General features: G+C 40.9%; 1 protein-coding gene across 2 annotated transcripts in view; it reads left to right on the top strand.

The window, feature by feature from the left end:
- Positions 1-24,214, top strand: part of slit2 (slit homolog 2 (Drosophila)) — a 120,731-nt gene extending 96,517 nt beyond the window's left edge. The window contains exons 22-37 of one of the 2 annotated variants that reach the window (XM_049572647.1): positions 1,017-1,085; positions 1,415-1,486; positions 4,094-4,165; positions 4,327-4,398; positions 7,252-7,415; positions 8,556-8,680; positions 10,018-10,115; positions 13,425-13,564; positions 17,099-17,192; positions 17,737-17,874; positions 18,919-19,159; positions 19,788-19,918; positions 20,019-20,173; positions 21,106-21,460; positions 21,601-21,815; positions 22,885-24,214. In XM_049572647.1, the coding sequence (XP_049428604.1) occupies positions 1,017-1,085; positions 1,415-1,486; positions 4,094-4,165; positions 4,327-4,398; positions 7,252-7,415; positions 8,556-8,680; positions 10,018-10,115; positions 13,425-13,564; positions 17,099-17,192; positions 17,737-17,874; positions 18,919-19,159; positions 19,788-19,918; positions 20,019-20,173; positions 21,106-21,460; positions 21,601-21,815; positions 22,885-23,141 (2,398 nt within the window). In that variant the 3' untranslated portion in view covers positions 23,142-24,214. The remainder of the gene's footprint in view (positions 1-1,016; positions 1,086-1,414; positions 1,487-4,093; positions 4,166-4,326; positions 4,399-7,251; positions 7,416-8,555; positions 8,681-10,017; positions 10,116-13,424; positions 13,565-17,098; positions 17,193-17,736; positions 17,875-18,918; positions 19,160-19,787; positions 19,919-20,018; positions 20,174-21,105; positions 21,461-21,600; positions 21,816-22,884) is intronic. The other variant, XM_049572648.1, reaches the window with a different exon arrangement.
- Positions 24,215-27,057: the final 2,843 nt, after the last annotated feature.

Below are 27,057 nucleotides of genomic sequence, written 5' to 3'. Positions count from 1 at the left end.
ATTCAGATACCGACACTGAGGTCATCAGTTTTTGATAACCTGGGAATGATTGCATATTGAACCTGTAACTACATCTATAATGATCAGTGAACAACTTTTCCAGTTTAACTTTGGGCTTGTAGAGCTACAACAGGCAGGGGTAAATATTTTTGCCCAGACTGGTGAAGACTGGTCCACCTGCTGTCCTGTCATCACCTTAGGATCTATGTGGCTGACAGGACAGCTGGCTTTGAGGACAGTTAAGCCATAACTGAAGCCGAAGCTTGTGTGGATTGCGAAAATGAAGCATCAGTAGCCCTTACACAGTCTTCATGTCTGGTGTAAACATGGAATAAGACAGATTTGCTGCCATTGTAACCTCAAAGTTGTCGGCCTCAGAAAATCTAAATCTTGATCCATTGTCCATTTGAATCTTGTTTTTCTTAATTTCTGAAGCTGTACTTGGTCAGAAGACACATGAAACAGTAGCACAAGGCTCACAGAGACACGGGTACACATACTGAAGGCTTACAGAGGATTTTATTCTAGAAACTCAGTTTAAGATACACACAAAACCCCAGATGATCAGAAAATGATAGCTCTAAATTAAACATCAGACAGCAGGCACGGTGGTATTTTCTATCATTTCACTATTTCACCTGTGGGGAACAGGCTTTCTCCAATATTAACAAAGACTTAATTAATACACTGGATTAATAGCACATTGTCACAGAGTGAAGGAGATATGATTGCAGTCGTGCGTGTGGGTGTGTATGTGAGAGAGAGAAGGTGGTTATACTGTATTAGGATGCCTGTGGGGATATTAAGCTCCAGTGTTTATTATGGCTGCAGCAGTAATGACTGCTCACACTGCTGGAGATGAGGAATTTCCCACATGGCTAAATAACTTCATTTTCTCCCCTCCCATATCCCCCCTCTCTCTTTCTCAATCCTCCTTACATCTTCTATATTTCTCCTTTTGTTCAAAACCCTCTCTCTCTCTCTCTCTCTCTCTCTCTCTCCCTCTCTCTCTTCAGGTATCTGGATGGTAACCACTTCACTCAGGTTCCTGTGGAGCTCTCCAATTACAAACACTTAACACTGATGTAAGTCTCACCCATATGACCTCAGCTCACACGCGTTCATCACAAAGCCAGAGTTTTGCTCAGTCAAACACACTTTAAATGAGGATCGTGACTTGGCCTGTATTCCCTGCACTCTGCTTTTTAAAGACTAAAACTAACTGACTGCTGTTGTATCAGAGCTCTGTGTTGTATCACTTTTGATGGTCCGTGTGGGCGTGAGAACCCAAGCACAGTAGAATACAAAGGAGTATGTACTGTACTTCACAGAGTTTGTGTGTGCGTTTATTGAAGCATGTGCTGACAGTGCTGCCTGTGTGTGTTTTATGTATCTGTTATTGTTTCCTTTTCAGTGATTTGAGTAACAACCAGATCAGCACGTTGTCCAACCACAGCCTCAGTAACATGTCTGAGCTGCTTACCCTGTGAGTCTGGCCCTACATCAGTCCCTTTGCAGTGTGTGTGTGTGTGTGTGTGTGTGTGTGTGTGTGTGTAGCTCACTTGACTAAGGGAAAGCAGGAATCAAATAAGGAGCTCCTGTTGCCGCACATATCACACATATTTTGTTGAGTTGACATAGTCACACATGAGTACTGTCTCATGTGAGACACTATACAGTAGGGGACTCATGGGAGCCTATAAATGAGCTTTTTTCAGTGCACTGTTAGCAAAAAAATAAAGGAAATCACAAAGCAACTGAGTTTGCAGTCATAAGCAGTTGGAAATATCATCATCACACAGCCAGAAGTACAAGAAAATGCTGACCTTACACAAACAGCAACAATTAATAATGAATAAAGTAGTTTTTTTCCAAAATGAACCACTAAATTATTGGAAGACAGACATGTTTGGGTCAGTGAGGAAAACAGTAGGGAGGAAATTACCAGGGGCCCCACAGTACAATTATCACAATACTTCACGGTACAATAGTAAGTCACATTACAATATTACTGTAATTTTAAATGTTTTTCAGTTACAATAGCATACATTGCAATATATCACAATTCATTACCTTTCTTTGAACTGCAAATTATGTCCCTAAAGGAAAACTTTGTCAACATCTAGGTTCAATCTAAATACACTTCTTGCCCAATTTACAATTTTACAATTTGCAATTTAGCCCTTACCACTCCATTTTGTGCGTTCAAGTCCTCGGATACGGTGTTGCGATTCTGCCTGGGGTAGAGTGGTAGGGTGAAGTGATAAGACTACGTGACCCTTCAAACAGAGGTTTTTCAGAGGTAAACTCTTAACTGAGTGTTTATCAACAAGATGGCTGCACAAGCAAAAAAAACCCCAACAAAACACAAAAACGTTCTTTTTTGTTAATAAATATTTTAAAAATGATGCTAACCATCATATTTTCTTAGTTTAATGTCGTTTCAATGTATTATAGTTCACAAGTATGCTGTGTCTTGGTGGCTAATTGGCTAGCTAGAGCTAATGTTACAAATGTTACGTTTTTGCTGATAAGTCTTGACAGTCCTGCATTTCGACATATTACGATGTGTCATTCCACCCTCTTTGATGGCTTATGACACCCAAAATTTAATAAAAGTCCAGTAGTAAAGTTAATGCACTTGTTCCCGCTCCGCACAGGTTGCTAACATTAGCCCATAGTGCACCGTGTTCTATTTCATTTGATGATTTGTTTGATGGATTTATGGCTTGAAACTAAAAGGGGATTTATGGTCGTGCGTTGACCCTACGCACGTCGCCTACGCATGTCGCCTACACACTTTGCCTATGCCGTTGTGAGCATTTTTACTTCTGCGGTGGTGTGTCTGTGTCACTCTGCAGTAACTCCTTCAAAACACTAGTCAGCGGCGGAGGTTTCTGTGAAGTGCTGTAAAGTTTAGATGATTCAAAACACACCCAAAACACACATTAAACATGTCTTAATAGAGACAATTTGAAAAACAAGTACACAAATTGGCTTCACTACAACTTGCAGCATTCACAGACAAAGCACTTGTCTTTTGCTGGACACATTTTCCCCACAAATACAACATGCTAACATTATTAGCACAAGCCTATGGCATTTTACATTGTATAAATCAACCTAGCAACCAGTGGTCCTTTCTTCTTCTCTTATAAAACCAGGGACAACGGCAACATTTAACAAAGGTAACGGCACACAGTTTGGCTCCATTACAACTCACAAGGTTCACCAACAAAACAACAGTCTAGTACAGGTTTTTAGTTTTTTAAACAAATACAACATGCTAACATTATTAGCACAAGTTGTGAACTTTTCTGTCTCCATCAGATAAATGGCAAATGTCATTGTGATGATTGCACCATTACTGTCATAGTCACGTCTGTTTGTGTAAACGCCATTGACGACTACTGATGACGTATCAGGTGCTTGAAGGGTTGTGCCAATTGATGGGGAGGATTTCTGCTTAACTAATAAATCGTTAAGTTTCTAAAAACTTTCATTCTGTTCAACTCATTTTTAATCATTTTTATTGTAGCAAAATGTATCTGCTGAAAAAAGTAATTAATTTTATTATTTGAGTAGGCTACCAAAAGTTTAATTTATATTTGCAATCATTTATTTAACAAAAAAAAAAATTGATATATGGCATTCGTGAATTGATACAATGTTGCCACGTAAAATATCACTAAACTATTCTGTATCAATTCTTTCCCCATCCTTAAAAAACAGTACATCCTCTATACATCAGTACATTTTTTTCCAGTTACAGACTTATATTAAATGTGTCTTAAATGTAGAGCTTATTAGTGTGCTACTTGTTACTGTAAATAAAATAACACTAGAAAAGGACAAAAATGCACAGGGGAATCAATTTCCCAGGGGGTAAGATTTTTGCTTGTGTGTGTGTGTGTGTGTTTCCGACTGGATGGATGTGTTTATGCTGACAGGTGTTTTAAATTGTGTGTGTGCGTGTGTTTGCTCTACTGCTTTGCTTCGTGGTATGTACTGCTATGCTGCATTTGAAGATATCTGGAAAAAAAAAAAAGACTGCATTTGTCTCCATGCCAACATGTTCATTCTGTGTGTAAAGAATCCTGAGCTACAACCGCCTGCGGTGCATACCAGTGAGGGCGTTCGATGGACTCAAGTCTCTCCGTTTGTTGTGAGTATCGGTCACAACATATGCCAGGTGGAGGATAACTCAGAAACGTTTTAAGTCAGCCTGCTGCTAAAGAAGCCATCCAGACTTTTAACATCCAGACTCTTTTCTACACTTCTGTGCCCTTTTTCCTCTCTCTTCTTCCTTCTGTTGCCCTTCCTTAGGTCTCTCCATGGTAACGACATATCACTGATACCAGAGGGAGCCTTCAAAGACCTGTCATCGCTCTCCCACCTGTGAGTAATATAAACACACACACATATCACAGTTCACGTCTTTCTCCAGCATTGAAGTGTCTACCTTTTACCTTATAGAATTGGAATTGCAAAGTAAGGAAAACACATTATCATGACAAAAGAGCCTTATCTCGTCGTCCGAAAAGGAAAATGTCTGCTCAGTGAGGCTTCTCTGTGAATGTATCAGGCTGCCAAAGTAACTGAGCAGCAGACCCATCTACAGCTATCTCCTTTCTCCTGCTCTCCTCTTTTCTCTAGTACTTTTCTATAGTATTCTGTAATATTTGCTATTGAAGGTGGTATACATTATACATATATAACAAAAATTCAAATGCAACACTTTTATTTTGCTCCCATTGTTTGCAGGTTTAGATTTTTTTCATGCACTCAATAGATAGTTTTCTCTCAAATTTTGGTCACAAATGTGTTAAAATCCATGTTAGTTAGTTAGTTAATTAGTTAGTTAGTTAACAGCATCATTACTACACAAGTGTGTCTTGGGTTGGTCACAATAAAAGGCTAAGGAATGTCCACCAGAGCTGTTGCCCATCAACTGAATGTTCATTTCACCACCATAAGATGTCTCCAGTGTCGTTTCCCTGAATTTGGCAGTACATCCAACCGCCCTCACACATAGCCACACTAGCTCTGGACCTTCACATCCAGCGTGTTCACCTGCAAGATTGTCTGAGACCAGCCACCAAAACACCTAATGCAACAACTGGTTTGTGCAACTGAGGAATCTCCGCATAAACCATCGGAAAACATCTCAGGGAAGCTCATCTGCGTGCTCAATGACCTCACCATGGTCTTGATCTTGAGGTTGGTTGGATGTACTGCCAAATTCACAGAAACGACATTGAAGATGTCTTATGGTTATGAGATGAACATTTACTAACGGGTAAAAGCTCTGCTGGACATTCCTGCAGTCAGCATGACAATGGCACACTCCCTCAAAACCTGTTACATATGTGTCGTTGTGTTGTGTGATCAAACTGGACATTTTAGAGTGTCCTTTTATTATGACCATCCCAAGGCACACCTGTGTGTGATGATGCTGTTTAAGCAGCATTTTGATATGCCGCACCTGTAAGGTGGATGGATTATATTGGAAAAGAAGAAGTGCTCACTAACACAGATATAAACAAATCTATTGCGTGCATACAAAAAAGTCTTAGATCTTGAACTTAAATGGGAGCAAAAACAAAATTTGTGTTTTTATTTTTATTTTGTTTTTAATTATTGTTTTTTAATTCAGTTTAGTTTCAGTTAGTTTTCAGAGTGGGTTTGCTCATCTCAGTTTAATTTTTAGTGTTTAAATATGTTTAGTTTAGTTTTTGTTAGCTTAAGAATTTTATTTTTTTTTTTTTATGATATAGAGAGTATTTGTAAAGGGCAAGATTTAGGAAGTACAGAATAGTTAATGCAATATAAACACATCACTGTGAGGCCAACTAACTCACAGTCATGTAGACATCCCGGTCCCAATAAACATGTACCAATGCCTACTCATTGTTGTTGTGTTGACAGATTTGACCATCTTGACAAAGGCTAAAACTTAAGACATTTTCTGTATATTTTTGTTTTATTTCAGTTAGTTTTATAAGTTCACAATATTGCTTCAGATAGTTTTGTTTCGTTTCAGTTGATTAAAATGTTTTCACACACCTTGTTTTAGTTTTTAGTTTAGTTTAAGTAAACTATTTTGATCTTGGTGGGATTCTAGGGGCCCTTTTCTCATCTGAGCAATGCTCAATATTATTATTATTATTACTATTATTATTATTATTATTATTATTATTATTATTATTATTATTATTATTTGTTTTAAGGAAATCTTCTAATCTACTTTACTGTAAAACTGTATGAACGACTCCGGTGCACAAATTCAAAGCACTAACTGAGAACAGAAAAATTGACTTCACACATGAAAGAGCTTTTACTTTGTTCTCTCTTAAGTTCACTGATGTTCAGTAAGCACTCTGTAGAGAGAGCACAGAGGTTCTATTGGCTGCACACAAGCGAAGGATGATGCTAACAACTTTTTAGTTACCTGCTAGTGGGAATGCCCCCGGGGCGCTCATGAGGATCAGAACCATGGAGAGCGCCTGTGACAGTCTGCTGCAGTTTCTAGTTATGCCCCACTGCAGACCACTAGTCTAATATTATCTCTTTCTCTACAACAGAACTACAAGCCTGGGAGTGGCTCTAACTTCCTCCTTGAGCACTATAACAGTTCAGTCAGATCTGTTGTTTTTAGGAGAGAAGGAAATGATCCAAGTAGCAATGATGATTCTGCAGGAAGTATCAACTATCAGCAGAGTTGGGTATTAAAGGTAGTGCAGTACAGCTGCATGCATATGATTGGTTACTAGTCAGATAGTAGCCAAGTAGCTGATGAATGAGCCAGTCATTGTGGTGCATTAATAAAGCAGATGATGCTAATAAGCTTATGCAAGCACAGCTTTAGTGCTCTGCCTGGACTAATGAAATGCTCCATTAGTTATCTTTAAGAATTACCTCACATGTGGTTTATTGAGCTGTAGAACATCAGGAAAAACTTTATGGAAAGTGTTTTAAGTTTGAGAAATACTACCCCCAACACAGCTACCAGCATGAGATAGATGCTCCCGATTATCTCCACTTCAGTCTCAGTTATTTATGGCAGAAATATACCTCGCTTAATTTGACAGCTATGCACAGCTCGGTCTGTTAGTATTTAGACAGTGACACATTTCCTTCTGTTTTGGCTCTGTATGCCAACACGTCGTCTCTGAAATGAAGTGCTGCGTTTTCCTCGTGTTATTATGACTGAACATCGGTCTCACTCTGCTCTCTCTTCCTGGCTCGCAGGGCCCTGGGTGCCAACCCTCTGTACTGTGACTGCCACATGCAGTGGCTGTCAGACTGGGTGAAGAGTGGCTACAAGGAGCCTGGCATCGCCCGCTGCGCCGGGCCTGGGGACATGACTGACAAACTGCTGCTTACCACGCCTTCCAAGAAGTTCACCTGCACAGGTAAACACATATACAATCACACCTATATGTTGAGTGTATTAATGTACTTTATTAGGTTTCCAGATATAAAAGCATGCACACATACTTTGCAGACAAGCATACCATTATTATGCAGTGCATTTAAATACACACACACTTGATGAGGACTCCTAGAGGAGACCACAAGTTGCCATTTACAAAGTGTCCAATGAAAACTGTGTATCTAAATAATATAAACCTTGAATGGACAATTTAAAAAAAGCTTTGTTTTAACATTTGTGATTTGGGATTTTTAGTTTTTACAGGGTTATTTCAGCTGATGTCAGTGATGATTTTCGTTGGACGCCAACAAAATGTTAATATTTAACTTTAGATAATAACTCTAAAATCCACAAATTTGCTTGTGAGCATGATTGTGGCTGTAACTCATCAAACTGCAAAATGCTACTGACTTATTTTATCACATTAACTATGAACACATGACTGAAACCTATTTTTAACCTAATCTAACTGACGCACTGTAGAAGTCCCGGGGCCTTGTGGTTTCCTGGTGCCAGGTAAAGTAGCCAGTCATATCCCAGTATTTCCTCCTCAGTCCTTCCTTCCCCAGCTCCTCAAGACAGTCCCGGCCCACCTTTCCTCGTGCTTTGAGCCCTCACCGAACTGAACAACCGCTCTGCTTCCCATTCAGCCCTCATGTTGTGACCCAACTGTTAGAACTTGATGTTCTGTCATGAAATTTGGGAATATGTTTGTTCTCTGTACATGTCATGGCCCTGCAAACAATGTCTTCCTTGTTGCTTCTATTCATCTTTTGAATTATCTTGTGTTCAAGTTTCTAGGTGGTTAACTTATACGGCAGTATAGGTGGTGGTGTTTTTTCCTCCTTATTTTCCCCATACAAATTACCTATTTTCTCACAAAATATTATCTTAAATGTCAAACTACATAGCAACCAGTGGGAATAAATACATCTTTGTAGCACAAAATTGTGACTTGAGGTGATGCAAGGTTTATGCAGGTCCCTGATCATGTACAGCTGTCTGAGTGTATGTCAACATATGTATTCTGACTTATCTTACTGCTTTGTGTGTGGAACATTATTTAAAGCCAATCATCTCTCTGGTGTGTATGTTTTGTGTGTGTGTTTGTCTCACACAGGTCCAGTAGATATGAGTATCCAGGCTAAATGTGAACCCTGTCTGTCCAACCCCTGCAAAAACGATGGCACCTGCTCTAATGACCCGGTGCACTACTACCGCTGCACCTGTCCCTACGGATTTAAGGTACTGTGGAAAACCATAAGGGTCATATTCACATGCTTAAGAGCAGTGGTGGCATGAGTTTTCCACCTGAAAAGTATATGAATATTGAAAAAAAAAATAAGAACAATATCTGCATTATGACAGCACAACGGTCAACAATTCACCCTTTGTCAAGACCCACCCATGGCCCCGCCCTCCTTGGTTACTGTTGCTGGGTTCGACAAAACTAGTATCGTGGGGGTTCATTATAGGAAACAATGGAAAATACCGGGAGGTATAAATTTCTCGTATTTCAAATTAAAAACGTGGCTACAGTTGAGTGAACGGGCATTACATGACATCTCCGAAAACTGGTGAAAATCGTTGTTTTGTCCCGATGTCTGATGGTAGCCATGGCCACTAATGTGAGCCCCCACGGTTGCTAGCTCTCTGGCCCGTCTTGTCTCCACAGACTTATCCCTCGAGTCTGTCAGTGACCATTTCTGGAGCCAGGGATCACAGATATCATCCAAATGTCTGCAACAGGGCCTTCAGTATGCAGTGGAGTCTTATATACATGATGTGACATTCACAGCCACATCTATAAATGCAAAGTGCTACAAATCCAGGAGGAAGAGAGAGAGACGTCATTTACTCTTTGGGATGGAATAAAAAATACTCCGGGAATACGTTCTGGATATCTTGAGTCACTGTTGCAGACACCCCAAGCACACCTTTTAAGCATGTTAAAATAATATAAATCACTGATTTCACTGTGACACCATTAACAATGAGCGTGGGAGAACACAGCCTGGGGCGGAGTTTGACGGACCCCAGTACGTTAGCAACTGTTGTTATGAGGAGGAGCACTCTGGCTGGTGGGTCAGCAGACCAATCAGAAGGCCAAAAAAGGGTCAGTTCTTGATATTAAATTTTCCATCCCACATCCAATTATTTTTCAGCGTGTGATGTCAACCAGTCAGTGGCTATCAAGAAAATCCGAACATATTAGAGACATACTGCTCAGGCAGGGAAAAGTACGCCCTTCATCACACTAAAACAGAGACTGTGGGCAGTGCTTGTTCAATAGTCCTTGCATATTAAGTAATGTAGGATTTATGTGAGAGTACCAACTTAAATGTAAACACACACAACAAGAACAAAAATTATTTTCATTAGAATATGGAATTCACATTTGGAATGCCATGAGGGGCGTCACCCCAGCACCCGTAATGGACCACATGCCACTGCGCAACAGTCTCTCCTAATCACAAGGGAATAAGAAAATCCTATCATTTAGCAAATAGTTGCAAATTCTATATTGATAAGAAGCTGTTGTTCATTGGATGCACTAAATGTTTGTTTGTGTTTGCATGTAGGGACAGAACTGTGAGGAGCCCATTCATGCCTGTATTAGTAACCCGTGCCAGAATGGCGGCACCTGCCACCTGAAGGAAGGAGAGGGAAGCAACTTTTGGTGAGAGACTATTTAAAAGACTTTTTTCAGCCTGGTTAGTTTAGGCTATTATGTCTGTATGGCTTATGTTAAAGAGGCTTTCCACCTATTTTACACTTTGATATCAGATTACTTGTCTCGAGGAGTACTACTCAGCTCTATGAAAACTGTATAATGTCTTCTGTAGCTCTGAGGGGAGATTTCTAAAGTCTGAAAAAATGTTAAGGTTTAATAGACATGAGCATGTGCCAGACAAGGAGGGTCTGCTTAAAGATGCTATATTATTGGAGTTGTAGGATCAACCCTGTTTTGTAGCTTGACCCATGTTACCCATACTTGACCAAAGTACAGATATTTTGGTGCTCTGTTGCATCACTTTGATCTTTCTTTCTTAAATCTGTCCCTTGTGAGTCCCCCAACTTAATGGAAGTGTAATGCAAAATTGACAGAGTGGCCTGTTAACATTTGAATTGCCAGGACAGCAGCTCTCTGAATGGATTTCTGCCACCATGTCTTCTTTTAATGCCACAGTGAGGGAGGTGTAAAGTCAGACGTTTTAACATTTAACACTCAGTGGCTTTGAACAAATATCAGGTAATGATTAAACCAGGTACTCAGACCACCTCTGTGGAAGTGATGACAAAAATGAAAGAGGCCAGATATCTGTTTTCTTTATTGCTTTGTTAAACTGTGTGTACACAAGTACTGTGTGCTAAGGGGGATGAAGTAGAGTCAGGAATCAGCTTGCATTTGTTCCTCTTCTAAATAACCAATGAGTTAATGTGGTTAAAGCTGTGAACTGTTTGTCAGGAAGGAGAGAGGGCAGCAGACCTTCAATTTAGCCAGCACAACCCCCCCAGTGCTGGGTGTCACAACAGGCTGGTGGACAGTGGCAGTGCCAAGCTTGTGCACTGGCTGCACAGGTTGCTATGGTTGTTGACAGGGGTCCATTTCCTTAGGGACGGGTACCGTTAAAATGTTAACGATACCCATCCCTACTACTCTTACCAATGCTGCTTATTGATCCAGTACATAAACACTAACCTTACACGTTCTTTTGGGGAGGGCTTTACAGCATACAACAATCCTTTGTCCTTGGACCCTCACAGCAGATAAGGAAAAACTCTGCAAAGAAAACCTTTAACAGGGAGAAAAATGCTTGAAGCCTCAGCAACCTGAATGAATTACTATTGTAGACTTTAACCTAACTCAGGTGGATGGGGTAACAGGAGATGAACTACGAGTTACATAGTAGAAAACGGTGCATTTCTCCACCTGTATGTGACAAACTTTCGCTCTATGTTTTGAAAGATTGCTAGTGTCTCTGCGCTTACCTGCACAAGAGTTGTTGAAAGTGTAACAACAAGCAGTTTCAGCATCAACTCTTGTGAAGTATAACCAAACCTCTCAGCCATTATCACTGAGAGCAGGGCCTCTCTGTGTGTGTGTGTGTGTGTGTGTGTGTGTGTGTGTGTGTGTGTGTGCGTGCGTGATACAGAATGTAAAGCTGGCCCCTCCCCTCGCACATCGGGCATCCCTACATCTCCGGAATCGCTGCCCGCTCACATCCTGGCAAGGTGGTCTGTAGCAGCGGGGTGTGAGATGGAGGACACACTGTGATTCGAGGCTCTAATGTTAGCTAACCTTTGCTAAGTTCACATACTCTTGAACATGGAGCTGCAGGTGTAGGCCTTTAGCTCTGGTTAGCAGAAGGCTAAACTATAAGCAACATTTTCTCTCCATCTCTGAAACACTTTGAAATTGACATGAACCTTAATCTGCTTATTGTTAGACTCTCTTTTAGAGTCTTTCTGGTAAGTCCGTCTTCCTTTTTGGGGTTGCTTTGCAGTGTAGGTAGTTGCTGCCAAGCTAGAATAGCAACTTACTCTCCGCCATTGGATCAGGCTTTCGCCATAGGGACATGAACATGCATTTGCATTTGTAGAACAGCCAACAGGTTCACCCTTTCTCTGAAATGAGCTGTGATTGGCCAAAGTCTCCTGTCATGGGCTAGATTTTCTAAAACCTGAAAACAAGACAACACAAGACAAAGGTGCAGGAGTCTAGTGTTCTGCCAGACCACTTGACTTAAAATATGTTAAAAGGATTTAAGAGATTTTTTGCCCAGGGATGCCATAATTAAACTGCCTACTCCAGTTTTAAACAGGAAACTTTTTATGATAACTCATGTGTTTGCAGCGTCCTCAGATCTTACCAGTGCAGTTGGCAAGTAAATTGTTATCAGAATAATGACCATAGCTGTAGAAAATCAGATCCAGGGCATACAAATTGTATATTTCTTTGTGTTCACCCTAAAAATAAACATACAGAAACATCTACTGAGCTTCTTTAAAAACCACAGAGGAGTGGCAAATACCAGACAACAGTTAACAGATACTGAATATCAATAAACCAGTGAACCAGTGATTATTGAGAACGTGTTAATATTGACACCACATGTGATCTGTGGACCCTCAGCAGATAATTCCATCAATGATACAGCTGCACCACTAATGACAAGTGGGGATGAGTGTACAGGAGGTAAAGCGCTCAGGGGACCAGTTGTGTCCTCAGTCTGTCTCGGAGCCGGACAGCCCTGCTGTGAGAACCACCTTCTCTTCATTAGGCTGCTAAGTATTAACAGGAGGAGAGCTAACGCCTGTCTGCACGCTCCAAGCAGATTTTAACCACCCACACAGACAATTAGACCAGCACAAGATCACACCTCCTCCCGTCTCTCTCTTTCCTTGCCCTCTTCTGTCTTCTCTGTGACTTTTTCATATCAGTCTTCCTCTCTGTGTCTGTATTTCCATCTTTGCACACTTTGGTTTCCTTCTTCAGCGTCGGGGGTGGAATATTTATCGTCAAGAGCTGTCGTTGACTATATAATGAGATATTAATCCACCCGAGTGTGTGCCGCATAAGAGCTCTTTATTAGACCCATAATATACTGCTGTGTGTGTATGTGTGTGTGTGTGTGTGTGTGTGTGTGTGTGTACACGCAGTAATAAACCTGAGTAGTAGTTACAGAGTTGAGGCACGCTCACGTTAACAGAATAATGACTCTCTACTGGGGATATGTAGATGGAGCTGACACTGCTGTTATGAGCTGCACGCATGGATTGTGTGTGTGTGTGTGTGTGTGTGTGTGTGTGTGTGTGTGTGTGTGTGTGTGTGTGTGTGTCTGTGCGTGTCTGTGCGTGTCTGTGTGTGTCTTTGTCATCTAGAGGCCCCAAAGATTTCTGATTCCAATGTTCTGCATGCGGCCCTACATGTGTTTATCCTTTGATATCTGCTTACGGATGCGTGTGCGTCTGTGTGTGATCTCAGGTGTGTGTGTCCAGAGGGCTTTGAAGGGGATGGATGTGAGATCAACATCGATGACTGTGAAGACAACGACTGTGAGAACAACTCCACCTGTGTCGATGGAATCAACAACTACACATGCATGTGCTCACCAGAATACACAGGTACCATTCCACATTCTGTATTCGCAGTTTAATCTTTTTTAACGTCAGCATTGCAGAGCAACACATTACTCTCCAGAGGCCTCATTATAGAAAATTAGTAGGTCTGAAATTCTATCTTATCTCAGTTTAGGATGACATGTAGGATTTTTCGTAGCCTGGGAACCAGACAACTCTGCAAACCCCTTCCATTCAGCAAATTTCCAGCTCGCCCAACCTGGGCTCGACCAATCACAACCATTTATGTAATACGGGCTTGGTTTAATACAGTGATTGACATAGAAGCATCACCAGTTCAAATATGAAAAGACACACATCACTCATTTTACTACTCTGATTGGTTGTAAGTCTATCTAATTGTGTCCAGAGGTATTTTGTTCTGCAGTAATTAATAACACCCTCTGGAAATCCAAATGAACTGAGAGGTTATAGTCTGGATAGACTATGAAACAGTTCTGAAGGGAGCTGTCTTAACTTAGGCATTTCCCAATTTAGAAGTCCACAGTTAACATGGCAGATACCCTGTCCTAAATTATAAATAACTGCCACAAATGGCAGCAGCCCTGCTGTTAGAACCGTAACGCAGTGACAGTAAAGGTGGGGAACAATGTGAACACCAAAATCTAAAACGACTGAAAGGGCACTCAATCATGATGTAATGACGCTTTACATTTAATAAGAGCATTAAATTGGCTAAAAATACAGAGAAGTTATGGCAGTACACTGTGATGAGATTCAACTCGAGGCATGTTTAACACAAAGCTTTAACATTCATGTTTAAAATTCATTGATTCTGCTCCTCCAGGCTGAAGACTGAGGTCTTTGATCCATGTCTTCTGCTATTTCTCAGTGACTCTTTTTTTTAAACTTCTCCCCTTTACATCCTACTATTTACAGGATTTAAAGTAGTCTTTTTTTTAACAATTTGATCTCTGCTGTAAGCAGCACAAATTATAGGCATTTTTGCAGTGTTGGTAGTGTCTGCCTCCAGCTGCCTGCTTCATCTGGACAGTGCACCTATGTATGACATCATATGCAAAGACATTGTTGATTTAAGATGCAGGTTGTGTTGCCAGTTCTCACCTCAACTGTAAGCTTTCTCCCGCTATTATTATTTTTTTTAGCTTGGTGATTAGATTTCTCTTGTCAAAATGCATCTTGGGAGTTGTAGTTAACTTCTACCTGGATGTTTTTATGTACACACAAGCTTGTACCTTTGACTTTTTATCAAAGAACCAGACATTTTCTAACACAGTTGTTCATCTTTTGCACTGATGCCGATCCAACCTGTAGAAGCGTTTTAACTGTGAGTCAACTAATATTGTGTTTGGGGAAAAATAAACTTTTACTTCTCCACTCCCCCGACTTTGCAACTGTATTGTGTCTACTGAAAAGTACTGAACATGCACAGACAAGGACGGCCTTTTCACAGTAATAAACTGCAGACAAATCACATTTTGTTCTAACTAACAGTGGTCTGTTGCTGCTTGTTTGTCTGCTTTTGCACTGTGCTAATCATCTCTGACTGCTAACCTTTGTGGCGGTGTTCTCTCTGTCTTTCTGTGTCTCGCTGTATTGTGTCTTTTTTCATGTCTCGCTCTGCTTTCTATCATCTGTCGTCTATTTTTTTTTGTGTCTGTCTTTATTTGTGGTTGCAGCTGCTACCAATGAGGTGGAGAGAGGTTAGTCTGTTCTTCTCTCTGTCCTTCTTGTCCCTCTCTCCTTTCTTTCTTCCTTCCATCCTTTCCTTCCTTCCCTCATCTCCTGTGCTTTTTCCACGCTCCCCAGAAAGTTTGGTCTGTAGTACCACAGATAAAACATACTGTAAGCAGTCATGCTCCATGTTAGCAGTGCATGTTCTTGCTGTTCAAACAGACCGCTGAGTTTGTAATTCATCCTCTCATATATCTGGAATGATTCAGCTTGCTGCTTTATGCATACATGTTATTACGTAAGTCAAAGTAAACTATGTCTTAATGATTTAGGTGAACATTTTGACCTTTAAAGAGAAGGCTGGTGATAAGCGACTAAAGCCAATGGCTTGTTATTCCATCTCTCAATACTTTCCAATTTCCCCTGCCTGTCTGTGGCACTCAACCCCAAGACCAGTCATTCCTCCAGAGGACATAAATCTTGAAAAACCTTTAAAAGGCTCAGTGATATCAGCTGGGCACTGCAGTTTTATCAAACTTCATTAAGACAGGAGTAAAAGTTGAGATGACTTGTAGTCTGCTGCTTGCACCCTAAATATCTGACTTACAGTATACCACTTCAAAACTGTTCTTACAGGAATACTCCACCCACATAATGATCCTTTGTGTATCAATTACCCACCCTGTCATGGTAATTTCAGAAATAAAACTGTTTTGCTCGCATGCTTCCTGTGAACAAAGAATCCAAAAATGGAGAAAATTCTTGATGAAATTATGGCGCTCCATTTTTAACAACAGCAAAACCGTATCAAAACATCTATTTACAAACTCTTACACAATTCATGCAATATATCCCCAGTCTCATTTATCCAGTCTAGTTCTTCCCAAACACATGCATTTTCACTAAAACCTGACTTTTTACTACTGGGCGGCTGTGGCTCAAGAGGTAGAGCTGGTCAGCCACTAATCGGAAGATGGCCGGTTATTCAACGTATTGTCATAGAACAGTACATATGAAAATGCACACACAACAGTTCATATGATATCTAATGGCCTTACATCCTTAACATAAAGTTACATTATTAATGTAGACTTACAGAGGTTGGGTTTAGGCAAGTAATGCTACTATGGTTAGGAAGAGACCCATCCACCACCCCAACCTGTCTCCTTACAAAACTGCATATGTCCGCTTCATTCTTTGCTCCCATCAGTGCATTTGTCTCATGATGGCAGCCTTACAAAATATGTTCGTAATGCACAAATTACTGGCTCATGATTACATGGGATACATACAAATTTGGGTGCATTATGACTGCTTCTAAATAAGTGAGTTAGCACTGTTACTACTGATAAAGAAGCGCCAAAGCACCAACATGCATCCCCCATCATTTAACACACATTCTCATTGATCAGAGTGGACTGTATGCTGTCAGGAGTATTGGTTTATTCCCTGATGCCTCATCAGCGATTCGTTCGGAGTTCAGAGTTTTAGAAACGTCAGGATACACATGGGAATATCATCAGGAATGTGACATTCCCAGAGATGAGATCATTTATCAGACCACTGTGTTGGTCCTGGCCATAAGAGAGTCATCCATCATCAGAGGACACACCCATACAACACACACAGACACACACACACATTGCTGTGAATGCAGTGCAGATACATACAGTACTGCGTATACACACAGAGATGCTCAATCATACCAAGATGCACAAACACTGTCAGGGTGTTAGAGTTGGCAAATACTGAGGTGTTTTATATGATAATTTCACTTTATTTATTATTTATTATTTTTCTTAATGTTATGCGAAGTATTGAAAAGGTGTTGAGATGATTTTTGTGTGTGTGTGTGTGTGTGTGTGTGTGTGTGTGTGTTCCTAGGGGAGCTATGTGAAGAGAAACTGGATTTCTGTGCTCCGGAGCTGAACCCATGTCAGCACGACTCAAAGTGCATTTTGACCCTTCAGGGATACAAGTGAGTGGACTCCACACACACACACACACACACGCACTTACACACATGCAGAGTTGGTGGAGTTAGGAGTGTTTTCTTGTTTCTCTCCCACAGGATTTGAGTACTAACATTTCTCACACTAAACTAAATGAGTTGCTGGTTTTTCCCTGCAGAGATAAGCAGTCTGTGTGTACGTGTGTACATGTGTGAGTGTGTGTGTGTGGAGGGGAGGTGTTGGGAGTGTGATTTGGGCTCCCTCATAAGGTTTCCTGTCCAGATTTTATCTGAACCTTGCTTTAGTTTTAGTCCCTTGTGATGTGTACTGGGGTCAGCGTAGTGTGTCTGCCTCCGTGTGTGTTTGTGTGTGTGTGTGCTTTGTTGCCAAGCTGTATAAAGTTATCAACAATTTGACATATGATGTCTGGAAGCTGGTGCTCTTGATCAGGCATCTTGAAAACCTTAAATGTAGCTTTAATTGTCTGGATCCTACTTTTCTTTCTCTATTCTGGCATTTGGTTAAAATTAGGGGTGTGTGTGTGTGTGTGTGTGTACGTCCACATTTTAGGTGTGAGTGCACTCCAGGCTATGTAGGTGAGCACTGTGAGCTGGACTATAACGACTGTGAAGACAACAAGTGTCAGAATGGAGGTCAATGCATTGACGCAATCAATGGATACACCTGCGTCTGTCCAGAGGGATACAGGTAAGCACGCATCCTAGCAGGAGCTCACATACATAGATCATATCAAAGTAGCATTCTCTTTGCCAGCAGTATCCCAATGTGTATTTATTTGCAGTGTGGTGCAGAAGGGGCTCCTCCCTGTGTTCACTATCAATTATTGCTATCCATCCAACCATCCATCCATCCATCCGTCTATCCATCCACCCATTAAGTCTCTCAAAGCTTTACGGGATAATTAAAAGAGCCCACCTTAAAAGGATACTTCACCCAAAAATTATCATTTGCATATCAACTAGTCTACTCACCAAGGGATACCTTGAATTTGTGAGGAAAACTTAGTTTTTCTGGCATGCCACACTGAATAAAGAATCAAAAAAGACACAAGTCAAGAATTGAAGTCATTGGGAACTGCATTTTACAACAGCAACACTATATCAAAACGTCAGTTTACAAAAACTCACACAACTCCTGTAGTGTAACCCAAGTCTCATGTATCCAGTCATGTGCTCAGTAGCCTACTTCCTAAAATTCCCTAAAAATGTTACAATATATAACACTTTCACCTGCGTGTCCTAAGTGTGCTTGAGGACACACGTACGTGTGAGCTTCGCTTGAGCAGAGTTCAAATGCACGGGACTAAGCCCTGCATGAGACTGTTTGTACTTATGTGATTAAATTAAATAATGTTATAATGTTTCAGCAAAAATGCATGTGTTTAGTACTGAGCATACAACTGGATAAATGAGCTTAGGAGTATACTGCAGGGGTTGTGTGAGAGTTTTGCTGTTGTTAAATGCAGTGCCCTGTACTTCAGGTCAATGTCTTTCTGCATTCTTCGCTCACCATGAAAGCATGCGAGAGAAACATTTATTTAAGAATCCATGGTAACACGTGGTGAGTAACTGACATACAAATGGTCATTCTTAACTCTGACTAGGAGCACTTTTTACTTAGCTGCAACTTGTAGCCTACGTAATGAATCACAAACATGCTTAAAAAATAAAATAATGGTTTCAGAAACACTTGTTGGATTCAATGTGTGTGTGCAATGTGTGTGTGTTGCAGCGGGCTATTCTGTGAGTTCTCTCCCCCAATGGTACTTCCTCACACCAGCCCCTGTGACAACCACGAGTGCCTCAACGGCGCGCAGTGTGTCATCATGGGAACTGACCCCCGCTGCCAGTGTCTCCAAGGCTACGAAGGCGAGCGCTGTGAGATGCTTGTCAGTGTCAACTTTGTCAACCGCGAGTCCTACCTGCAATTTCCCTCCAGTCTCCTCTCACCGGAGACCAACATCAGCCTACAGGTGTGAGCTTTATACCGACCTTCAGCTCACTGTTTAGATGTCCAACCCGCAACCTTTCTGTTTTGGATCAGTTCTCATGGCGTTGTTATCAGATGCAGCAGGCAGCTGTTTTCAGTAGAAAAGTTTTTATAACCAACTGTACAATACCTTACAGAGAGACACAGTTAACAGCTAGTGAACATAGCATTTAGCAGCTAAACAGCTACATTTCCCTCTGGTGTTGGTAGAAAGCCAGTATCAGTTTGTGTTTCTGATGTACAGTATTAGCATACCACTAACCAGCAAGTTTTTGCAGGTTAAGTGTGTTTTAGAGACCCAAGTGTATGCTAATAGGCACAACCTGAGGCCAGTAGCGACCAAGAGCAGAACTTAAACAAACCTAATATTGGATTTAGGCTGTATGTGCCAACTTAAAAGGCAATATGTCAAGGTTGTGAAATGGCTTGTTTCTGCTACCCGCCAGTGGCCAAAAATAGTTAGTGCATGTTTAAATACATTTTGCTGATGATGACCTAAGTAGGAGTTTGAATGCAGGACATTTACTTGAAACAGAAGTAGTTTCATATTGCTTTATTGGTACTTTTATTTACCTAAAGCCATTGATTCGAACATCCCGCTCTGTTTTTAGATTGCTACAGATGAGGACAGTGGCGTGTTGTTGTATAAAGGGGACAATGACCACATTGCCATGGAGCTGTACAGGGGACGCCTCAGGGTCAGCTATGATACCGGATCTTACCCTCCCTCTGCTATATACAGGTACTTGCACATACAAGCAGAAATGCCCAACTGCTACATTCACTTGATGGATGATGCAAATGTTCAGACACAATCTCTCCATGCTCTCTATCTCTCTCAGTGTGGAGACAGTGAATGATGGCAGCTTCCACGCTGTGGAGTTGGTAGCATCAGACCAGACTTTGTCTCTGTCCATTGACGGCGGGCCACCCAAATCCATCAACTCCATCAGCAAACAGTCTACACTCAACATAGATTCTCCGCTTTACCTGGGAGGTAAGGACAGGAGTACGGTGTGTGTGTGTGTTTATGTGTGTGTGTGTGAATGACTCAAGACAAACACATCATAGATGAATTGTTCCACTGCAGGTCAAACAGGATCACTGTGTAGATTTATGTATTTATCGAAAAACTGGTTAATTTTAAGGACAATTATAAAGAAACAGCAATATTTATTATCAATTTTAAATAATGGCCTTCACATTGTTGGCTATGTGTGATAAATACAGTATATCAAAATAACAGGAAATAATGCAGAGTATTAATAACTGTCCTCAAATGCTTATTTGTATCCTGTCACATTTACTGGTTCAGTTTACTGCCACAATGTCACAGAATAAACACGTATATCCTGTAGACCAAAAATAAGAAAAAGGTTATTTTCTATTGGGGCAAAGGCCCAGATAGATTAAGTTAAAATCCCTTGTACAAAACATCAAACTACAAGTAGTCTTGATGCACATTTTGATCCTGATTTGAGATTTACAGCCCACAAAAATTATCACTAAAAGAACCTTGATACGTTTTAGGAGTTTTGCCAAAGTAGAGCCATTTGTCTCACTGAAAGGTACTGAGAAACTAATGCACCCTTTTATCACTGGCCGGCTTGATTACTGCTCCCTTTAGTGGAGTAAGGGAAAGATGAACTGCAGATTGGAACATGCTGCCAGAGGAAAGAGGCATCCCAGCAGTTATAATCTTCAAACTAAGTCCTAATACAGTTTCACTTAGTATTCAAATAACTATTTAAACGAGTTTTACTATTTAATCTATTGTCTTTTAATTTATCCTCTTATGTGTGAAAATCATTGTAATCTTGCACAGAAGCCACTGTATAGAGAAAATGGGATTTGACTTTGTGCATTTTGATATATGCTTATGTATGTCCACAGTTTGATGCTCTAATCTCTAATCCTGTATTCCTCCAGGTATGCCAGAACGTGCCTCAGTCTCCGGGGGCCTCTCATCCCTGCAGCATAGCTCAGGTGGACGAAACGGCACCAGCTTCCATGGTTGTCTCCGTAATCTGTACATCAACGGGAAGCTCCAGGACCTTGGTGCCGGGCTGGGGACGGGGGCTCCGGGCTCTGGGACAGCACAGAGCACCACCAGACAGTGGCTGGGCCACGGGGTGGAGCCAGGCTGCCAGCCCTGCCAGAGAGGCGCCTGTGTCCAGGGTGACTGCCACCCAACAGGGCATCGTGGCTTTACCTGCACCTGCCACCCGGGCTGGACGGGAACAGTGTGTGACCAGCAAGTCAACAATCCCTGTGATGGCAACAAGTGAGTGTTTGTTTGTCTGTGTGTTGGTGGCTAGGGGATTACAGTACACAGTGAGCACCAGGTTTTAGTACAAGATCCAAAGACACCAAAGATTTGTATATCTGTCCACATCTTCATCTTTCCTGTCTCTCCATCCTCAGGTGTATCCATGGTACCTGCCTTCCAATCAACTCCTACTCGTACTCCTGTCGCTGTCAGCCTGGTTTTGCTGGTGTACTCTGTGATGAGCAGGACCAGGATGCTGCCAACCCCTGCGGTGTGTCTCGCTGTAAACATGGCAAATGTAGAGTGTCGGGCCTGGGCAAGGCATACTGCGAGTGTAACAGTGGATATACAGGAGATGCATGTGACAGAGGTGAGAAAAACTTGTTTTGAGAGGATGCACATGTATGTTTGTTGTTGTGTCTGTGTATGAATTATTACCTGTGTTTACAGTAATTTAACTACTTACATTCTTCAGAAAATATTATCTTGCAGTACAAGCTTTTGAAAGCATGTTTCTCTTAACAGCACCTCTTGTAAGCTTCTGCTTTGTTGTCTGTTTTCTCTCAGTAGTGTGTGTGTGTGTGTGTGTGTGTCTAACAGTGTTAAATGTCTCTGCATTAACGCTTCTAACACGTTGCTTTTCTAACTCAGCATCTCCTGAGCTTCCTCTTAATCCCTCGTGGGGGATAACTCAGGTGAGACTGCCTGGTCACATCTTAATCTCGCCTCTTTTCTTCTCTTTTCTTTTTTCTTTTTTCCTCTCTAATCCAACCTAAAATATGTCCACCAACAGCCCCTGCTTCACCTTGTTTTCACCTCATGCAACATGCAGCTCAAGTTGTTTGCTTTTGATTTTTCATCTTTCAAATTCCACACAACATTAGGACAGTTAAATAACATCTAATTTTAGAATGATCTTTTTTTTTTGTCATCCACAATAGACAATCTTGTTCAGTTTGCATTTCTTTCATCCACATGCAAACGGGGGAAGATTTTTAGAAACTTAGTTTTCAGTGTTGACTTGTGGACAGGGAGTTTTTGGCTTTGTAATGTCAGAGTGTATGCCGTTGTCTCGTTTGGATTAAAGGACAAATTATTTTAGTCTGAAAAACATTTTTTGAATGTTTCATAGTTTGTATTTTTGACAAGTTTAAAGTTCTGTATTTTATGCTAGTTTCACAAATCTATGTTTGTAACAAACAAATTTCTCAACATTTCAGAATATTTTGCTTGTTTATAGAAAGGGATTTTGTCAGTGTGGTATCCCTCACTTTGTCTCATTTTACCATCCTGTCCGTGTCGTCTCTACAGTCATCTGATTTGTTGAGTTACTGTTTCATTTTTTCAACATTAAAATCACTTTTGTCATTGTGACACTGTTGCTTCATAGCAAAACATGAATAACTTGTAATGCTTCTGTTCCCTTCTCATGCCTGCAGAGGTGGCCTGCCGAGGGGAACGGGTCCGAGATGTCTACCAGAGACAGCAAGGCTACGCGGCGTGCCAAACCCAGGAGAAGGTCTCCCGCCTAGAGTGTCGAGGCAGCTGCCCGGGGGGAGCAGAAGGACAGGGGACCTGCTGCACCCCCCTCCGCAGCAAACGCAGGAAATACACCTTCCAGTGCACTGACGGCTCTTCTTTTGTTCAGGAAGTGGAGAAAGTGGTCAAGTGTGGCTGTACAAAGTGTTCCTCATAAAAAAGAGAGAAAAAAAACAAAACAAAAAAAGAGACAACACCCTTGGCAGATTTCCTCCCCTTCAGATATGTTTTATGTTCTTGCCCGCCTTACTTGATCCCCGTCCTCCTTGTCCAAGGTTCCAATTCCTTCTGAAAAAAAACCCCTTCACCCTCCACAGACCCGTCCGCCCACCATCCCTGTTTTTTTTTTTAAAAACCCTTTAAAAAGGAAAAAAAAAAAAAAAAACCCACAAGAGAAACAACTAAAAAAGAGTTTCTTTTCTTTGTCAGTGCTGGACTGATGATTGATGCTTCCTCGGTGGGGATGTTGAATTGTATTGTAAAGTACAAAAACAGACTTATTTTTTATTATGAAGTGGAGAAAAAGACAAAAAAAACACAAGAGTTGACTTTTTCCTTACTTCTTTATGTTGGTCATGATGACTCCAATGGTGTGCCACACTGTCTCTTCCCTGGAGGACTGGCCGGTCACTGACGGCTGACCGCTTCCTGTAGACTTCCTGCTTCCTGTCTGTGAGTTGTGTGTTTTAGGAGTAACCTTAACTGGTAGTATCACAGACTCACCACTAGGAGGAGCTGCATTAAGGCACGGGAGACGGCGGGCAGTGATAACCCCCCTACGACACAAGAAACCACCACTGTAGTCTGCAGACTCCCTCAACAGACCTCCTGTACCCTCTGAGACTGTGTGCACGATCCTACACACAGCTGTGTTTAAAATTGTGGTATTTTCTACAGCTACTGAACAACACACACACACACACACAAACACAAACACACATCCAAATGCTCTCACCTGTAAAAGAGTTATACATAATACCTGCCAGGTTAAATACAGTACTCTCTGTTTATCTACCCCCCAGTCATGAATGACAAGTATTTATTGTATCATAAATACCTGTACTTATTCAGTAGATCCCCTATGTATCAATCTGATTCTTTTAATATATATTAATTTATATTTGTCCTTATTTTTGTATTAAAAAGACATAATCTGTCAAGATAGCTGAACTAACAAAATGGTGTCCTTTATTTTGGTTGAAGAGAAGTTGTTTTTTTTTTTTTTTTGATCACTGAAACTATTGTGCTTGCCAGAGACCTTAGTTACATTTTAATCTGCAAATGTGACGTGAAGACATTGTATATTTTTGTCGCGTTTCCTGAGAGTTTGTACTGTGCCATTACCAGAAGGTCTTTATATTAGAGTATAAATGTATAGATAATTTCCCTACCTATGTATTTCACACACAGATCTTGTGAGTAGCATTGACCCTAGAGGATGCTTAGAACTGTTTTTACCTTTTTAACAAATTTATGCTTAAAGAATACTGTGACTTTTTCTAAATGAAACTACTTTGTTAGCCCCTTGGTCTCCGATGTTAACATGTTGCTGCTAAGTTTTTGTACCGTAGACTTGGATCCTGATCTGTATGTTATATAGAACTTCCTGCTCCTACTGTACGGGGGCACCTTGTGTAACAGATAAATACGTCCCCCCACCTCTACACATGTGCATTGTGCTTTATATTCCCCCCTTTCCATCCCCAGACTAATGTCAGTTCCCTGACTGATGTTTGTTTATTAAACACAATATTTACCTCACACTCCTCACTTTCGCTTTTTTTTTTGTTTTGTTTTGTTTTGTTTTGTCACACTAAGAGGTCCAAGTCAGAAACATTCCCATCTACATACTGAAGAGAATGATTATTGTAGTTAAGCGCAACAACATGGACAGTAATCTGCCATTATTTTTTAAAGATACTTAAAAAATAAATATAAAATAAAATAAATGAAAATGGAGAATACAGCAAGGTCTGTACAATATGTCTTCATACCTTTACCCCCTTTCAGCCCCTTACAGTCAGTTTCATAGACTGTAAAAATAATGGACGTAGCTACCATGACATCAGCCATAGATTTATTGACTCCCATTTTAAAGCCTGAGTTCAATTTTGGCCATTGCCGTCTTGGTTTTTTGAAGCCAGAGGTGACCATGTTTGGGTGAGAGGCTGGCACTGTGAAGGAGCGAGGGGTGGATCTGACTGAGAAGCTGAGGACACGTCCAGCAGACAGTCTGTCACTCAAAGCAGCAGCTCCTTAATTAAAGTGTAAACTGGTGTGTTATACAGTATAAAATTTCATCCCCCGTACAGTTGTCATGAATGTTAAAATAGAGCAATAGAGACCAAAACCATTTCATGTACCAGGTTGTAAACATGTTTATTTCTGCCGTAAAGTTGGGCAATTTAACATCGGGGCGCAATAGGATTTAACTGGCCTCTGGAGCCAGCCTCAAGTGGCCATTTGAGGAACTGCAGCTTCCACATTAGCTTCATTTTTCAGCCCTGGAGATTGCCGCTTGGTCTCACATATCATTCCTGGTAAATTACTGAGGTTACCTTTCATACACCCATAGTGATTTTCACTATTCACACATGCACTACATTAAGGAACATTTCCATCTTGCGTCTTTTCACACATGCCATGGATGGGGCAGGGGACTATACAGCAGATGGCGTTAATGTAACATTTATAGAATCCATCCACCATAAACTCAGCAGAAGAAAAAGATGATGGGGCAAACCCATGGGGAAGATGTCTCTAATTATTTTCAGGAAAATGGTGAGGAGCTTTTTTGTCCAGTGCCAGTGTGCTTGTAACGTATTTAATATTCCTCAAGTTTGCAAGATGAGTAATGTTTTTTTGTAATCTACTTGAATTAGAAACACGCATTTGAATACATGATTGGTTTTGTGATTGGTATGCTTGCTCCACATGAGCTAGATGTAGCCCTTTACGCATACTTGTCCCTGCAATGTTACTGCTTTTGTTTACAACACAGCCGTACTGGCATTTTCCCTGAAATTGTTTTTTTTTCTCAAGAAAGTCTTGAGGTACAAAATTAGCAGTACATATGATCCCATGCCTGAACATTTCTTTAGTAAACATTTAACTTTCCTCAGGACATTTTTAATCCTGATCCTATATGCTACTTTTGACTCCCTTTGTTGTGGAGCATGCACATGAATGTAAATCCAGTTTAGTGTATTCTGTTTTAGGGCTGGTGATATATATGTTTCTTATAGCCAACAAAACCCATGACATAAAGAAAAACAACAATGACTTTTTTCTCATCAACATGGGCACTGTAATTGATTTAAATTAATCTCACATACACTGCCCTGCTGCTGTAGGCTAAATGATTGCTAGCATACAAACTATGTATCACTCACCAGCTGTAAATAGTCCCTAAATATCCTAAAGACTCGGGCACAAGTGTTTTATAGTTTTCTAATATACATTGAATAGCAAATAGCTTACTGTATTTTGGTTACAGATTGATTTATATAATGTAATATCTTTATAGAACATATGTCCACAATTTATTATTATGTCCTTATTTTTTTGTCTAAGGTCGGCGAGCATGAGCCAATGGGTGCCTGAAGGACGTAAAGAGAGGCCAGAGATGTCTTGGAATCATAAATGATGCCTGCGGTTCTTGCTGACTTTCCTAAGCAAGTTTGGGAAGGGGGGAGAGGGTTTCCTTTCCTGGTCAAGAATACTGAGGCTCGCTTTCCTGACATGGGTACCAGGGGACTACAAGATGCTTGCTCCCCCATTTAGGAGGGAAATCTGCAGCTGGAGAGGAACCCAACTCCAACAGCTAAAGGCCTAGTAAAGCCTGCAGTAGACAGAAGGTGACTGACAAACACAGGGAAATGATGCGTAACACATTGTAAACCACATTTAAGCTATAGCAGAGTGTTTGATACTCATCTATTTTAAAGTTAAATTCCTTCTATGTCAAGCTCAGCTCACATCCCAGCTACATCAGCTGATCTTTAACAACCCAATCGACTGATGGAGGAGCTTTGTGATGGAAGGGAGTCAGCTGATAGATCACATGAATCCTT

The sequence above is a fragment of the Epinephelus fuscoguttatus genome, linkage group LG3 (genome assembly GCF_011397635.1).
Source record: "Epinephelus fuscoguttatus linkage group LG3, E.fuscoguttatus.final_Chr_v1".
Lineage (NCBI taxonomy): Eukaryota > Metazoa > Chordata > Actinopteri > Perciformes > Serranidae > Epinephelus > Epinephelus fuscoguttatus.
The sequence above is the reverse complement of the archived record's forward strand: the minus strand, read 5'-3'. Positions and strand labels throughout refer to the sequence as shown.